This window comes from Juglans regia, chromosome 13, assembly GCF_001411555.2.
Source record: "Juglans regia cultivar Chandler chromosome 13, Walnut 2.0, whole genome shotgun sequence".
In the NCBI taxonomy this organism is placed as follows: Eukaryota; Viridiplantae; Streptophyta; class Magnoliopsida; order Fagales; family Juglandaceae; genus Juglans; species Juglans regia.
The window spans coordinates 20,128,396-20,145,966 of record NC_049913.1 but is presented as its reverse complement, the minus strand read 5'-3'; the positions used below and the strand labels follow the sequence as shown (position 1 = coordinate 20,145,966).

Below are 17,571 nucleotides of genomic sequence, written 5' to 3'. Positions count from 1 at the left end.
CGTCATAAGCTCCTCAAATGCATGCTCTCTCATTGGTTCAAAACCAGCAAAGTGTAGACAGTCTCTATGACCTTAGTTGTATTAAGCTTTGCTCCACAATCACTTTTTTTTTTTTTTTAATGCTAATTGATCAAGCAGTTTTTGAAACATCTATTGATGGAGATACAAATGCATTCACCAAACATGGCAGTTGCAACAACTGACGTGAATTAATGGTTGTTGTTTTCTACCTCATGATCTTACACAGAATTTCACCAACATTCCGCTAGTTTCTTGGAAGCGATATGTTTTTTTCTGAATTATGGTCTCATGAAGTCTTTGATACAATGAATAGATGGTAATCTAGGTCTTGTGTTTCAGTCAATAGAGATTTAGTTCACGCTAGATTCGACCAGGAGTGGATAAAAGAAGCTTGTAGTTGTCAAATCAGATTCCTTTAATCCTTTCCAACTGGCAGATTGGTTACTCTGGAAGTCCATATTTAGTTAATATTATTGCTTTTGAGGGGGTTACGACGAATGGACGGTGTTGTGGTGGAGCCTTTGCCTTGGCCTCTGGAAAGGAAAATGAAGGAGCTAGGTTTTAAGGCATCCCTGCTCTGGTCCCTTTATGCACACTGCCAATGTACTTCTCAATGGTTGGTATGTCGTTGGAATGGGTGCTTCAAAAAGTTAAAGAAATTATGGATTGTTTGGGGATTTCTTGTGAGGGGTTTGAAGATCAATTCAGGGCTTTACTTGTTGCTATCGAGAGGGGCCATGCTCATTGCTCATTCTTCTAATCAACGTCTAGACGAGAGAGCTCAAGAGACTCACTTGTTCTATCAATTACGATGTCAAAGAGGTAAGCAAGAGTTGAGGAAGTTAAAGGGGAGTGCGAGAAATCCTTTTTTATGAAGCCTAAGATCCTCTCTTGGAATGTTCGGGGGCTTAATGATTTCACCAAGCGCCTTTGGTTGAAGAACTTGCTTTGTCATTGGAAAGTGGATATTGTGTATGCAGGAAACAGAGTTGGAACTTATTGATAGAAGCACCATTAAAAGCTTGTGGGGATGTTTGTATGTGAGTTGAATGTTTCTCTCCAGAGGGTTGTGAAGTAACTTGATGAGTGTGCAGGAGACTATTTGGTGGCATGCTCCTTCAAGAATGTGGAGGATGGCTTGGAGTGTGCTTTTGCTGGCATCTATGGGCTGGCAGACTTGTATAGTAATAGGAGATTTTTGTGGGATGAGATTGTCGGTTTATGCAGTTGGTGGGATGTGCCGTAGTGTATTCGAGGGGATTTTAATACAACTCAGTTCGGTTGGAAGATTAAGAGTGACTAGCCTCAATCCGGCCATGACAAGATTTTTTGAGTTTATTTTTGATTTGGATCTCTTGGATATTGCCCTTGCTGGGGGTGTATTAACATGGTCCCATAATCGGGCTTGGTCAAGAGTGGACTAAATCCTGGTATCTCCCTCTTGGGAGGCAGAATTTCCCGCATTGTGCCAGAAGAGATTACCTATGGTCTATTTGGACCGCTTTATTATCATGTTGGATTGTTGGGTATTCACGAGGGCCGCAGGTATTTCAAGTTTTCAAACATGTGGTTGGTTTTTTGGACAAGGTGGGACAATGACGGTCATCGTATCAGATTGAGGGCACTCACAAGTTTTATATTGGCCAGCAAACTCAAAGCTTCAAAGAAATACCTCAAGACATGGAATGTCGACGTCTTTGGGATTGCATATGCCAAAAGAAGTCTATTTGAGGAGCTGCAACGTTTGGAGGATAGGGAGGAGATGAGGGAGGAATTGGGGATGACTCCAGGTTCCATCTCATTAGTTGGGACAAGTTTTCTTCCTGATTTCTAGTGGTTGTGCTGCCATCATCAGGAGGAGGCTTTATGGAGGGTTTTTATTGACTCCAAGTATGGGAGCGATCAGGGCTCGGGGATTTGTTGTCCTAATGAAGTTAGGGGAGCCCACACCGTGGGCTGTGAAAGAATAATATATTTTCTTCTGGTAAAAATATTATTTATAGAACTAGGAAAATGCCCAAGTACAATTGGTCTAAATACCCTTACCAGAGGGTTTGCTTTCAATATATATAAGAGGGGTTACACATTTGTTGCCAGATTTCCAGTGCCTAATTTGCTATACAAGGTAAGTATTTACATCCTACTTGACAGTCTAGCTAGGAAGGAAAATATCTATCTAGAAATGTAAGTATTACTAAAAATACAATAATTGACCCTAAATCATATCTCCACAAGATCCCCCCTCAAATTGATGCTTCTAGATCTAGAAGCATCAATTTGTCAATCAAGGACTGATGTCGATGTTGAGGAAGAGCTTTAGTGAAGATGTCAGCCGTTTGAAGTGTAGTGGAAATGTGAGCAAGAGTAATCACAAACTTGTCAAAAGCTTCACGAATGGAATGACAATCAACTTCGATTTGTTTCGTACGCTCATGAAAAACAGGATTAGCGACGATCTGAATAGCACTGGTATTATTAGCATGAAGAGGAGTGGAATGGAGTTGAGGAAATCCAAGTTCACCCAATAACCCACGAAGCCATGTGATCTCAGAGCAAGCGGAAGACATAGCACGATACTCCGACTCGGTGGAGGATTTGAAACTCTATTTTGCTTCTTACTCTTCCAAGAAATAAGCGCGTTGCCTAAGAACATGCACCACCCTGTAACAGAGTGACGAGTATCCTCACAACCATCCCAATCAACATCACTCTACCTCACCAACTGTAAAAAAAGACTCCTTAGGAAAGACTAACCCGCGGTTAGGAGTGCCTTTTAGATAGCGGATAATGCGGCGGACAACGGCTAAATGAAGGTGTCTGGGAGCTTGCATGAATTGACTGACTTGCTGCACAACAAAAGAAATGTCAGGGCGAGTAATTGTCAAGTAGTTCAAACTCCCAACAAGCTGTCGATACAAGAATGGATTTGATAGAAGCTCATCTTCTTCCTGACAAAGTTTGAGATTTACCTCCAATGGAGTAAGAACAGAGTTACCCGATTGAAGACCAGCCAAAGATATCACTTCCTACGTGTATTTGTACTAGTGTAACAAGTTACTAGTCGGAGTAAGTTGCACCTCAAGACCAAGAAAGTACTACAGGGGACCAAGATCTTTCATATGAAAGGAGGCCTTGCGATGCTGTTGCAATTGCTGAATCAACTCAGCATCAGAGCCAGTAATCACAATGTCATCGACATACACCAGAAGCAACACAAGTCCTGTAGAAGTCTTGCGAAGAAAAAGAGAGGAATCATATTGACTTTAAGCAAAATGAAAAGCAAGCAGAGTAGAGCGAAATTTATCAAACCATGCACGCGGAGCCTGTTTCAGTCCATACAAAGATCGTTTGAGCTGACAAACCTCGGAAGAAGATGTAGCAAACATCCCAGGAGGTAGGGTCATATAGATTTCTTTCTTCAGATTCCCATGCAGAAAAGCATTCTTCACATTCATCTGTCAGAGAGACCACCTTTGTGACGCAGCAAGTGCCAAGATAGTCCTCACAATAGTCATTTTGGTGATAGGTGCAAATGTTTCTTCATAATCAATACCATACTCCTGGTGGTTCCCAAGAGCCACGAGACAAGCCTTATATCTGTCCAGTGAACCATCAGATTTAAACTTGACCGAGTACACTCATTTACAACCAATAGGTTTGACATCAAAAGGACAAGCCACAATATCCCAGGTGTGATTGTCTTGAAAAGCTTGCATTTCTTCTTGCATGGCTTGTTGCCAACATGCATGGGTGGTTGCTTGAACATAAGAGCGAGGAATAAAAATAGTGTCGAGAGTGACAGTAAGCGAGGTATGAGGAAAACCATACCTATATGGTACATGTGTAACTCTGGTGGAGCGTTGAGTTCTAGGAACCACGGGATTAGATGATTACGGTTTGGAAGGGGCGCTGCAAAAGGTGGAATCGATGATACACAACACCTGGTTTATACCTCTCAATAGAAGAAGATACATCATCAAAAGCAGGCAAAAGAGTAATAGGAGGATCAGAAATAACCTAAGATTGAAAGAAATATTGATTTTCAAAGAAAATCACATTTCGAGAGTTTTGGAATTTGTTTGCAGGAGCATCATAACAAACAGACCCTTTCTAAGTAGGACTATAGCCCATAAAAGCACACGTGACAGACTGGGCAGCAATCTTGTGACGATCAACGGGTGGCAGATGAACAAAACAAACACACCCAAAAGTATGAAATGATTGATACTCAGAAGATATGCCAAATAATCGAGAGTAAGGAAAATCATAATTTAGAGTGGCAGTAGGCAAACGATTGATCAGATAGACAGCAGTAGATAAAGCTTCTACCTAAAACTTAGAAGGCATAGAAGAATCAATCAACAAAGTAAAAACGACATCTAAGAGATGACGATTCTTACGCTCATCAACCACATTTTGTTGAGGTGTATAAAGACAAGATCGCTGGGAAATGATCCCCTTGTGTTGGAGATAAGTCTGAAAAGAATGAGACATGTACTCCCCCCGGAGTCGGAGCGTAAAGTTGGAGGGTGCAAAAGAAGAAGACTGAATAGAAGCCTGAAAAGCTTGGGATTGGCAATTCTGAGGCCGCACTCGACAGTCTTTGATGATATGGTCTTCTTTCTTGCAGTAGATACAAACTTTCTTAGGGCAATTGCGGGCAATATGACCAAACTCCTTACAACTGAAACACTGCAACTTATTCCTCCCTCTCCCTTGTGCTGCATAGGCTACAATAACAATTTCAGAAGTCATATTTGTCTGAGTGGAGAGCCGTTGTTCTTCACGCAATAAGTCTCCCAAACAAATATTCAAAGAAGGAACCGGATTACGGTTCAATAAGCCAGCCTGAACAGGTTCAAATTCAGGCCGCAACTTCATAAGGAATTGGTCACGTTGACTCTCAGCATGAACCACTTGAAGAGCCGCTTGTGCCGCCAGGGGAACCTTAGTATGAACAATTGCAGAATACTCGCTCAAGAGATTAATAAAACCAGAATAAAATTGTTCAATGGTCAAATTACCTTGACTGTAATTACTAATATCCAAATTCAATTAGAACTTTCGAGCATTGTGATCTCGGTGATAAATACGGTGGAGATAGTCCCACATAACTTGGGCTGTAGCAAAACAATGAACATTGGTCACAAGATGGGGCTCAATCGTCCCCAATAGCCAAGAGACCACCTTAGCATTCTTGACCTCCCATTGTGCAAATTTCTTTTCATCAATGGGAACTTTAGAAGAGGTATCAATATGATTTGATAATTCTTTTCCTTTCAAAAACATCTTAAACTAAAATTCCCAAGTAGGAAAATTCTTCCCAGTAAACTGAATATTGTATTCTCAATAGACATGATGAAAGACACGTAAAAATTAGTAGCAAATCCAATCAAAGGAACCAAAATAGATGCTGATGGCCCAATAAAATAGACAGCCCACAAGAAACCAAGGCACGGTAAGTAGAACCAACAGATGGCCCAATAAAGCAGCCCAACAAATGGCCAACAAGAAAAAAAATACGCAGAGATACCTTGCCAGGAAACAAACGGCAACCAGAGTGCCGGAGGAGCTTGCCGAAACCAACAAATCACAATAGAAATGGCCGATGGTCACTCAGCCACCCACAGATAACGCTGATGGCCACATACGGTGCCGACAGCCACACAACCACCTGTAGACAGTGCCGACAGACACCGCAGACAGCTCCAAGAACCACCATAAAATGCCGACAGACACCACATACACCAAAAACAGCGAACCCACCATCGAGAACAACCAAGACAATCGAGAACAACCATAGATAGCTCCGACTCCTCAACCGAGAACAACCAAGAGCAAGAAAATATTGCAGAAACAGAGGAAAAAAAAATTCCTCCTGTCGTACACGAAGGATTTTGACCACATAGATGAATATCAGAGTAGGGGCTCTGGTACCATGTCAAATTGGTCTGAATAACCTTACCAGAGGGTTTGCTTTCAATTTATATAAGAGGGGTTACACAGTTGTTGCCAGATTTCCAGCGCCTAATTTGCTATACAAGGTAAGTTTTTACATCCAAATTGACAGTCTAGCTAGGAAGGAAAATATCTATCTAGAAAGGAAAGTATTACTAAAATTACAATAATTGACCTTAAATCATATCTCCGTAACAAAACTATTATTGATAGAAATAGGAAAATGCCCAAGTACATAGGACGTACACAAGAGGAAACACCCAGTTAGGAAGAAGAGGGAGAGATAGATACAAGGAATTCATGAACATTAAGCCATTGAAATCTTTAGCTATTATTAACCAAAGAAATAATGTCTTGCAAAAAAGGCTTCTAAGCTCCTCCACCGAATGTAATTTGTCTACAAATGCTCGTTCATTTCTTTCCTTCCAAATACTCCATAGAAGGCATATAGGGACCATCTTCCAAATTGATGGAATTTGCTGAACACTATATAGACTCCTGCTGGAGTGAAGATTAACCACCCTCTTCAGCATTACCCATGCTATCCCCATCCCGTTGATCAAATCATCCTGTAAGGCCCTAGCAACTAGGGGTGTAAACGGTTTGGTTCGGTGATTGATCGAAATTTTTGGTCCATTTTTCCTGGACCGGTAGCTATCGGTCCTGTTCGGCCTAATTATTTTATTAATTTTTTCATCTTTTTTTTTTTTTTTCAAATAAATTAATAAAAAAATTATTTAAATTACTAAGTTAAAATTAAGTGAATTATTAATGTGGATTATGTAACTAACTCATTAAAAAAATATTTTACCCTAATTATATTTATGATATTGATAGTTACTACTTACTAATTTAGACTTTATTTTTTAGTATGCATAATTATTAATTGTTGGGGTAGAGACTGGTTTTGGAGTTGAAAAATCGAGAAACAGTGAGTTCGCTTGACTATCGCTCGACCTAGCGCTTGAACATAGCTCTAACCGTGAGTTCGCTCGAGGTGCGCTCGACAATGGGCTTGAGCAAAGCTCAACCCGTGAGTTCGCTTGTGTCTCGCGCGACAGTGGGATCGAGCAAGACATAAAACCCAGTGTTCGCTCGAGCCACGCTCGACACCCCCACTTGAGCCAATGTTAATGAATATCAAATAATTTCATTGTACATAGATTATTCATGCTTGCTTGCGACTTGGGTATTTAAAATTACCTAATTATTTTAATTAAGTGTAAATAGTAAGAGTATGTATGAATGTATGATGTATTAACTATTTACATATAATGACATAAATTATCACATGATTTATGGTTTATTATTAATTGATAACACATTATTTTATATTTTATATGGTCAATAATAATAAATTAGATGAAAATTACATCATTAGCTTATATAATTACTATTTAAAAATAATATATTAAATTATTAAAAATATTTTAAAAAAATATATATAGGGGTTCGGTCCAATTCGGTCTAGTCTGGTCCAAAATTGGTAGACCCTGGGACCGGACCGAATGTCATCGGTCCACATATTTTGGGACTGAGACTGACCCGTCCATAATTTGGTCTGGTCTGGACCGAAAAGTTCGGTTCAGTTGGTTTTGCTGGTCCGGACTGAATTACTTACAGCCCTACTAGCAACCTCACAGCAAAGAAGCAAATGATCTACCATTTCACCACTTTTCTACACATGCAACACCAATCCATTATAATAATCAACCTTTTTCGTAGGTTGTCCATGGCCAAAATCTTCCCCAATGAGAGTCCATACAAAGAATGCCGCCCTTAGTGGGGCCTTGCTCTTCCAAATGTTCTTCAAAGGGAAATAATTGCTTTCTTGATTGGCGATGGTCTTGTAGAAAGTGCGAACATAAAATTTTCCTTTCTTAAAGGGGTCCATAGCAACCTAGAATTTTTTTTTTTTTTTTTGGATAAGTTATCAAGAACTTTTATTCATAATAATAGGCAAAGCCCAAGTACACAGGAAGTATACATGAGAAATAACTATCTATAATGTACAACTAAAAGAAGAAATGGATGTGGAAAAACATTAGAAATGGATTGGGAGGGGGGGGGGGGTATTAGACATTTTAGATTTGGGGTAGGTGAGGGCTCTAGAGTTTTTTTGGCCCTTGGTGTGAATATAGGGCCCTCAAGATTGCATTCCCTACACTATCGGATTGCGTGCGACAAGGAGGCTTCCGTGGCAGATTTGATGGATAGCTCTAGGGGCTCACTACAGTGGAACGCTAGCTTTACTAGAGAGGCCCAGGATTGGGAGGTAGGAGCTATAACCGATTTTTTCAGGTTGCTGTATTCTGCAAACATTGGCAATGCTGTGGTGGACAGGATGACTTGGATTCATGGGCGGAGCAGCAGATTCATGGTTCAGTCCTTGATGGTTCAGAACCACTACCCTTTTCCTTGGAAGTGCATTTGGAGATGTAAGGTGCCTCTCAAGGTAGCTTTGCTTGGCTGGGTTGCATCCCTTGGGAAAATCATTACCATTGATAATCTGAGGAAACATGGGTCTATTGCTATGTGTAAAAAAGTGGTGAAACTGTAGATCCTTTATTATTACATTGTGAGGTGGGCAGGACATTCTGGGATGACATTCTTAACAGGACCAGACTTGTATGGGTAACGCCCAGTAGGGTGGTGGATCCTCTTGTGTGTTGGAGAGGTCTTCAGGGTATCCCCAAGTTGCCGCTGTGTGGAAAATGATTCCCCTATGTCTGATGTGGAGCATTTGGATGGAGAGAAATAATTGGAGCTTTGAAGATCGGGAATGTTCTTAGAGTGAACTTGAGAGATTCTTCTTCAACATGTTTTATGGGCTTCTGTAATTGTTCTCAATGTGGCTAGTTTTCATGATTTTCTTGTATCCGTTTCTAGTCTATAACTTGTAACTAGGTGTTCTCTTTGTATACCTCCTGTGTACTTGGGTTATGTGTGTTTACTTCTATCAATAAAATTGAATTTTACCTATCAAAAAATATTATTGCTTTTGAATTCCTATGTAATACTATTATGCAGGATAGATGAGTCAAGGACTATGATGGCTTCGGTTACAAAGCCATGCCCCAAGGATGTCATTTCTTGCAAGGAGAAATACATTCAAGCAAAGGTGATCTGTAAATTTTTTTTAAAAAATAAATAAATAGATAATTGGTTGATTTTATTCTTCTATTATGAATGTATTTAAATCCAAATCGTACTTGGCATTGGTATTCGTTTTCTTTTCATTATCTTGGATGTAGTCGTCCTCGTAGAGGGAGTTTCGGGTGGAGTAGTAGTCTTAAGGGAAACAAGGGGTTGGGGTTGGGGAGATGTGTTTTGTTCCCGTTCGGACTTGGTGTATTTTGAATAGATTTCTAATTTTCACAGGTTTATTGGTCATTAGGGGCTCTCTAGTATGGGCTAGGTGTTTCTTGTATACGCCTAGTGTACTTGGTTACTGCTATCGATATTAATATATATATATATATATATATATATAATATTTTTACTTATATTAAAAAAAAAAAATTATCTTGGATTTGCAGTAATTGTCCTGCATGATTTTCCAAGTAATACGACCTATGTGATTCTGCCCACTAATAATTTCTCACTTTGATGGTTAACTAAATAAGGGTAGTGTAGAAACATACATGTCTGCTTTGATTTTTTTAAAGACATGTATCATAAGAAAAAATATACTTGACCATCCACAAGACTCCCTGTCATTTCTTTGTACACGTGCTTATCTTTGCTTGTTTTTCAGATTTCAGAATGCATTCTCATGTTTTGTCTGCGTTATCCTTCTGCAATTCTTATAATAATTTACGTCAACCTTTACCATCTTCCTTGTATCGTGGAAAGAGGTTCTAAATTTTAGCTGAAGAATAATATTCTTACCCTTAACCAGTATGTAGAGAGATTGCTAGTCGTCAGAGGAGTAGGTGCATCTGGGATTCCTTCTCATGCTTCAAAAATCTGGCAAGCAGTCAAGAGTAACAATTTGCAAGAAGTGTATCGTCTTATTGTGACTTCAGAAAAAAGTATTATCAAGACTACCTTTGATGACGTGGATGGTGTTGATATATGTCACCATGTTGATGTACAAGACTCGGAGACAATGCAAAAGAGACAGTATGATCCAGCAGTGTGTGAGAGAATCAACCACTCCAACGAGCCAGGGAATTGTCTTCAAGGTTGTTCCTTGTTGCATCTAGCGTGCAACACTGGAAATCCATTGATGCTTGAGTTGTTGCTGCAATTTGGTGCTGATATTAATATGCGTGACTTCCATGGAAGAACTCCTTTGCATCACTGCATCTCCAGTGGGAACAACCAACTTGCCAGACTTCTACTCAGAAGGTAATATATCTGTTGTGAATACAATTATGGATGTGGTCTATATTTCTTGGAAAAGGTTGAGATTTGTTTTTCCTTCAAAGGTAATATATCTGTTGTGAACTTCAACAAGTTGATCTTGCTGGCATCCTACCTACCTTCGTGAACATACAAAAATTCCCTTCCATTGCTAGATCCCATATCCTTTTGAGTGACCAAATGCATTTGAAATTACCAGGACTAAAACGATTCTCAGATAAGCTGATCACTGGTATCACTTGAATTAGCTTGATCATCTCTAGAAATTTCATAAATATTGTTCCTGGATGTGGTGAGAACAATTTGCCTTAAGGCTTGATACAAAACCGAGGGCCAATCAAATCCCATTTCCTATGATCAACAATGAATGTGAGATCTTTCATATTCATCAAATATAAATTTATAGTTTAATTACTTACGCATCAGAGTGTAGATAGCACAAAGCTTCTCTCATTTCCATGTTCCTTGGATTCATATATGAAGACTAACTAGGATGTGTTGTGCAGAGGTGCACGTTCATCAATTAAAGATGGTGGGGGACTTAGTGTCCTGGAAAGAGCAATGGAGTTGGGAGCAATAACTGATGAGGAGCTATTTATATTACTTTCTGAAAGCGAGTAAACTAACACGGTCACCTCTTGTAAGTTTATTTCACCCTTTGTTTTTAACCCCCGCTTCCCAATTGTCTGTAATAATATATGAAGCCTGGTACCACTTTGATCGTTTGGAAAGTCCCAAGTTTCTTATTCATTTATTTTTGAGATCTATTATTTTCTGTCCATTTATTGTTGAGTTGATTATCGTAATTAGATGGTTTTTTTTTAATTAGATGATATTTAAAACGGTTCAAACTAGTAATATTCTACAACGATATTCACTGGAAACATTTAAACCCTTTTCAAACTTGATAAATTCTCTAGCCAGTAGTGGGATATCTTTATTTGTTTGATTGGTTAGAGTATTCTTTACACAATGAGTTGTGCATTAGATATTTAGCAAGCACATAAGATTAATTCAGCGTGAAATAAATGAAGCTCTTTTACTTTGGTGTTAACTCATGTTAGGTTTCTTGAAACAGATGACTCTAAATGCTATTGCGACTTCGTTTGCTGCAATAATGCATCATAATTATTATAAACATGTCCATAAAGCTAAAAATATATAATTAAAGATCTAATTCATTACAGCTAATAATTTGTAAACTTGTAGTTTATAGCTAGTGATGACATTAAGCATCTCATCTCATAAAGCTATAACATATTAACTATAATGATTTATAAGAAGTGATTACTCTCAAGGCCCTTATTTCTGCAGAAGTTTAAAAGCAAGCTGGAGAAAGGAGCCTACCATTGTGAGTATTCGGCCAAGCTCATATTTTTCTTCCAATTTTTGTTCTTTTACTGCATATTGAAGATTATGCACAAAAAAATCACATAGCACTGCCAAATAAACAATAAAGTGTGATAAAATGTAAAACAAGAACTTTGTAGAAGGACTATGCTAGTTTCGTCCACGGAGGTAAGTTGAGGGTAAATGTTTAAAGAGGGATATAGCTCAGTTCGTTGAGAGGTGCCTCATCTGTCAACAAGTGAAGGCAGAGCACCAAAGATCCGTCGAGAATTTACAACCCCTACCAATCCTTGAGTGGAAATAGGATGGCATGGCCATGGGTTTTGTGGTTAGATTGCTGATGAATCCAAGTGGGAAGAATTTAGTGTGGATGATTGTGGATCATTTAACCAAGAGTGTCCATTTTCTCCAAGTTACAAACACGGACACCTTGGGAAAGTTGACCCGGTTATATGTAAAGGAAATAGTTAGACTGTATGGGGTGCCTAAGACTATTGCATCGAATCGAGACCCGAGGTTCACTTTCCATTTTTGGAAGAGTTTACAAGCTGCAATGGGCACAAGATTGAGATTTAGCAGCACATATCACCTATAAATAGACAGGCAATATGTGTGGACGATACAGACCCTAAAGAACATGTTGAGGGCGTGCGCTCTAGAATTCAGGGGAAGTTGGGAGAACCATTTACCCCTCATAGAGTTCGCTTACAACAATAATTATCATGCAACCATCCAAATGGCGCCTTACGAGTCCTTTTACATGTCACTTTTATGTTGGGATGAAGTTGGGAAAAAAAGCTCATTGGGCTAGAGTTAATCCAGGAAATGAAAGATCAAGTCGGGATTATATGAGATAAGATGGCGGCAGCACAAAGTCGGAAAGAATTATGCTGACATATGAAGAAGAGACTTTGCGTTCGAGGTAGGCGACTAAGTGTACATCAAGGTGTCACCCATGAAGGGAGTAAGACGCTTCAGGAAGAGGGGTAAGTTGAATTTGAGATATGTAGGACCGTTCGAAGTGGTGGAAAAGATAGGCTCGATGGCTTATAGGGTTGCACTATCGACTGGTTTGGGGGACATTCCTTATGTGTTCCACGTCTTCACTTTAAGGTTAAAGTTTCAGGCAATTGGAACCCTGCATAGTCAATCTTGGTAGTATTGAACTTCAGCTCCATCTGACGTATGAAGAGACCCTTGTGTAAATTTTGGGTTGGAAGGAACAAAGGCTCAGGTCGAAAGACTATACCCTTAGTAAAGGTATTGTGGGGAAATCTAGAATCTCAAGAGATCACTTAGGAACGGGAAGAAAATATAAGGGAGTAGGAATTTTACTTGTTTGTGTTTTGCGATTCAAAAAATGTGTTTAATAAAGTTTGAACCTTATTACAATATTTGATTTGTCAGATTTGGTTGCGGTCATGACAGTACTATCCAAAATTTGAGGACAAAATTATGTTTTAAGGGGGGGGGATGTGAGAATGCATCCAAACGTTAGTAGGAACCTCTCACGTAGTGTCAATATAAGTGTATCGACAATTGTAATCTCAAGAATAAGGGAAAGTCTTATTTTTCGCCTGACCATGCATAGGGTCTTTATTGCCAAGTGGACGACATTCACCAACGACAGATAGAGAGATCAATCACATACAAGGGAAAGTCTTGCGATAGTTCTTAGGAATTTGTTATGAATGTATTAAGAGTATTTTATTGAACTTTTGGAGTTCTTGGAGTGTTTTGAAAAGAGTTAGACCATGAACATCAAGGGGTGTTCTTGAGGTCAAAACACTTGAAGTTTTATTTTGAAGAAATTTGTGATTTTTGTGATGTAAGTTCTGTTAGTTGATCTAGCATGTTATTTAAGCATAGGATGTGATTTTTTATGTTGCATATTTCGGTTCTAGCATGAATGATAGGATTTGAAAGAAATGCAACAAAAATCAAGAGTTTTAGCCCATACATGTTTCGGCCTATGCATGTTTGACCAAGTTGTATTTATGTTTTAAAATGTTCTAATTAGATATTTGGATTTAGGACAAAATTTACATGTGGAATGTAAATTTTGGTGAGTTTTAGAGTTAGGATGTGAAATCCTTAAGTTAGGGGTAAAATTGTCATTTTTCCACATGTAGAGGGGTAAAATGGTAATGGTTAGTAAGAAGTTTCTAATGTTTAGAAATGTCTCCTTATAGTTTTCCGTTTATTTGAGCATTTAAATTGTCATACTACACTCATTGTAAGTTAGCCTCTAACTTATTTTCATGATACTTGTGTATGTATGGTGGTAAGAGACCATTATTGTGACGACAAGACTTTCTAGGCTTTTGTGTAAATCTTTTTTTATATATAAGCCCATGAGAGTTTTGGCCCTTGAAGGAAATTAGGGTTTTGAAGCTCAATGGAATTAGGGCTCACGCACAACCTAAAGATTTATGTTTCCTACTTGTCATCCAATGAGGCTATGTATAGGACTTGATCAATCTAGATGTAAATAGGGAAAGAGAAGCAAGACAGAGCTAGGGTTTGGCTTACACGCCTACCATAGGAAGATCTATCACTTTTTGCCATGTGTCATGCATGCATGAAGATCTTTGCTTGTGTGAAGAAGCTTTTTGACACGTCACTGTAAGAGAGAGAGATTCTAGAAGGAAATGATTAGGTTATAGAAAAGTAGAACCCAGGGAAGGACAAAGGCCATGGATGGCAAAAAGGAGAAGGGAAGGTTGCTTTTTACCATGTGTCATACATGCATAAAGGTAGGTAAAAAGTTGTCTTGGAAAGGGGCAAGATCAAGATGAAAGAAAGGCCTTACATGCCTAGGACTTCTAGAAGAATATTTTGTGTAAGAACACTTAAGGTGGACGGCTAGGGCATGGTTCTTTGTGCAAAAATGGACCAATCACATGCTTGTCCAAAAGTATGGTGAAAAGAAGATCTACTAGGGAAGAGAAGGGTTCGGCAGTCCATGCATTTACACACATGCTCCTCACATGCCACTTGGAACTCGTGCACACATGTAAGAGATTGAGGAGGATTTGAGTTTGATAAAAGACCTTATAGCCACTAGATACATTGAACCAATACATGAAATGGAGGGCAAAAGAAGAAGTGAGTTTCAGGTTTGGAGGAAAGAGGCGCCACATGTAAAAAATGGTGCTTTTGGTTCCCAACACAATCAAATGATGAGTTATGGGAAGAGGTCATAGGGCTACACGCACTTGGCATCCATGCCACTTGGCATCCATGCATGAGCTTGATTCATGCAAGAAGCTTTTTGAGTGTCTATAGAAGAGAAGGAGCCGAAAACCCTAGGACCTTTGGCCATTTTGTGTATTGCTATTTTAAGTTTCTGTCATCACCTATTTCCTCCAACTTTCCATCACTTTCTCACCAACCAAACACTCTCCTCAATATTCTATTCTCACCCAAACATTCTTTCAAAGATAAGTAAAGTAAGAAGATACTTTCAAGAAGAGAAACATAGGAGGAATGGAGCCAACTTCTCTTTTGTTCCCACACCTACACCCACATGGTTAGATTAGAGTTTTCTTCAAAGAAAGATAAACGTAACCCTACTTGTTTTAAGCCTTAAAGCATGGTGTTTTTGAGGTAAGAGAGTCACGATACTAGTGATTCTTTGAGCTAGGGTTTCGTTGAAGATGAGTTTCAAATTCAAGGGGGAAGGGTCTAAAAATTTGGGATCTTTTTCTTGGAAAGAAAAGGGTGTAAAGAGCACTACACTTGAACACATGGGTTAGGGTTTTTCTTGAACAATGATCCTAACTAGTATTACATATGATTTTTCAGCTTGCTTGTTATTGATACATATTTTAGATTTTTGTAAGTACACCTCTAACGTGTACTTGGATATTTTATGCATATGGCTTGTGAATTTGTTGGTTTTTCAGTTTTGTATGGTCATTTGTGATATTGTTGTTCTTCCATGTGCTATGAACATCTCTTGATATGATTATTTTAAAGTATGACTAAAATGGTTATTGGAAGATGTGTATGTTATGAAACAAAAAGGAGTAAGAAGTCATGCTGGGATTTTGGGTTGTATTATGTTGTTTGAACATGAATGTTTGTCATTTCACCGTTTTGGTATGAAACTAAGTTCATGAAAATGTCATCCATAACCACAAGAAAATGTTTCGGCCATTCATGAGAATTCTTCATTAAAGACTTTGCTCAATACATTAGAAGATTCCAAGTTCATGAAAATTGATTGAAATGCATGTTTCCTTGTATAAGAGTTTCCGGCCAACTCTATGGATGAAGTGAGATTATTGGTGTTTTAAGATTAATGTGTTAAAGATGATGGTTATGTTAGGATTTGTATGTTTCGGCCCGTACATGGAATTTATGGGAATGTATGCTCTTGATTGATGTGAATGCCTCTAAAATTGTTATAAATGAATATGTTCGCATGTTCTAATATTTTAAAGCTATAACGTGATATGTATTGCATGCATGAATGTCTCATAGTTATGATGAAGCATTTCAGCATTTCATGTGTCTCATGAAAGTTCTAAGATTCATTGTCATGTCACATGCATTGGGACTGTAAAAACCTTTTTTGAAAGGAAAATAGTATTTTTTTAATAAAGTACAAGTTTTTATCACGACCCCAAATGCTGAGACGGGGGAATGTCCTAGTGGAACTCTTCTGTCTTCTCAGGAGTTTAAAATGGAGGGATACCCCTGGGTCGACAAAGTACTGTCGGCAGATCTCGAATGATTCCTAAAAGAAAAGGATACCGGAGCGGGATCACACCTAAAGCTAGTGGCTGCACTTACGGTGAATGCGAAATGCGAGTTGCCGTATATGAAAGACAAGACATAGTCACCTTGGTCAAAGTGGCCAATAGTTGATGCAGTAACTAACGGGGAACACACGGTGCATAGGGAAGCCGTGAGATATCCAATTATATGTTATAAGTCAAGAAAGGCCACGAGCTCATAAGTATGCTAATGAACAAATATGAAATGAAGAAAGAATGTTTACGAAAGCAAAAGTTATGAAATGTCATGTTTTTACACGATGTTTTTTGAAAGGTCAAGTGCATAAATATAAGTTCATGTCCATGCATTCATTGAGCTTCATATGCTTAAGATGCACGTTATTTGTTTACTTACTGAGACTTCTCGAAATCTCACTGTTGTATTTACCCACTATCATTCCCTACTTGGAATGATAGAAGTTGTGCCAGGTACATGAGACCATTAAGTATGGATGAAATCTGTGAAATAATAGAGGATGAGTTCACCGTGGAGGCTCGTCGTCAATCTACGCTAAAATTGCTTAAGGTGTCAACTCAGCGACTAAAAAAGATTGTAGCTATTATCAATGAGTCCGATGTCGGTTTTTCAACACTGGACCCTCAGAAGATGTTAAGACTTAAGCAAGATATGAGTTTTGTGTCAAGACATCTGGAGTAAGTTAAGAACTTTGTTGTAGAGGCTAAGGAAATAGCCACAGAGTTGGGTTTGGACATAGACGTTCGACCGTCTAGGGGAAGATTCTTAAATCTGTTTGAGGATGGGACCCTGGTTCTGACCCATTCCACTTTTGGGAAAGATCTTCTGTTTACCTTTAAATGTTTTGGTCCCGTATTTTTGGGAGTTCTTTGGAAACTTGTAACAACTATGATGTCTCTTATGAATTATGAAGTAGTATTGGGATCTTATGTTTTCGGTACCATGACTAATGTTTCCTTTAAACTGACTTAAGTTGACTTTCCGCTACGATATACTGCATACTGTTAGTTATCAGTAGGTGCATTACATCTTATATGTAATGTACGAGGGGTAGATAACCCTGGTGTTGCATGTCTCAGTGTTTCAGTTTTTGTCAAATCCCAAGCGGGGGCT

The 17,571-nt window shown here is 38.7% G+C and overlaps 1 protein-coding gene across 6 annotated transcripts in view; it reads left to right on the top strand.

Moving 5' to 3' along the window:
* Positions 1-11,150, top strand: part of LOC109006397 (ADP-ribosylation factor GTPase-activating protein AGD4-like) — a 55,402-nt gene extending 44,252 nt beyond the window's left edge. For 3 of the 6 annotated variants that reach the window (XM_018985680.2, XM_018985665.2, XM_035684222.1), the window contains 3 exons: positions 9,010-9,100; positions 9,881-10,332; positions 10,854-11,150. In XM_018985680.2, coding sequence (XP_018841225.1) covers positions 9,010-9,100; positions 9,881-10,332; positions 10,854-10,968 — 658 coding nt within the window. In that variant the 3' untranslated portion in view covers positions 10,969-11,150. Of the gene's footprint in view, positions 1-9,009; positions 9,101-9,880; positions 10,333-10,853 lie in introns of those variants that run through there. The other 3 variants (XM_018985672.2, XM_035684221.1, XM_018985693.2) reach the window with 3 other exon arrangements.
* Positions 11,151-17,571: the final 6,421 nt, after the last annotated feature.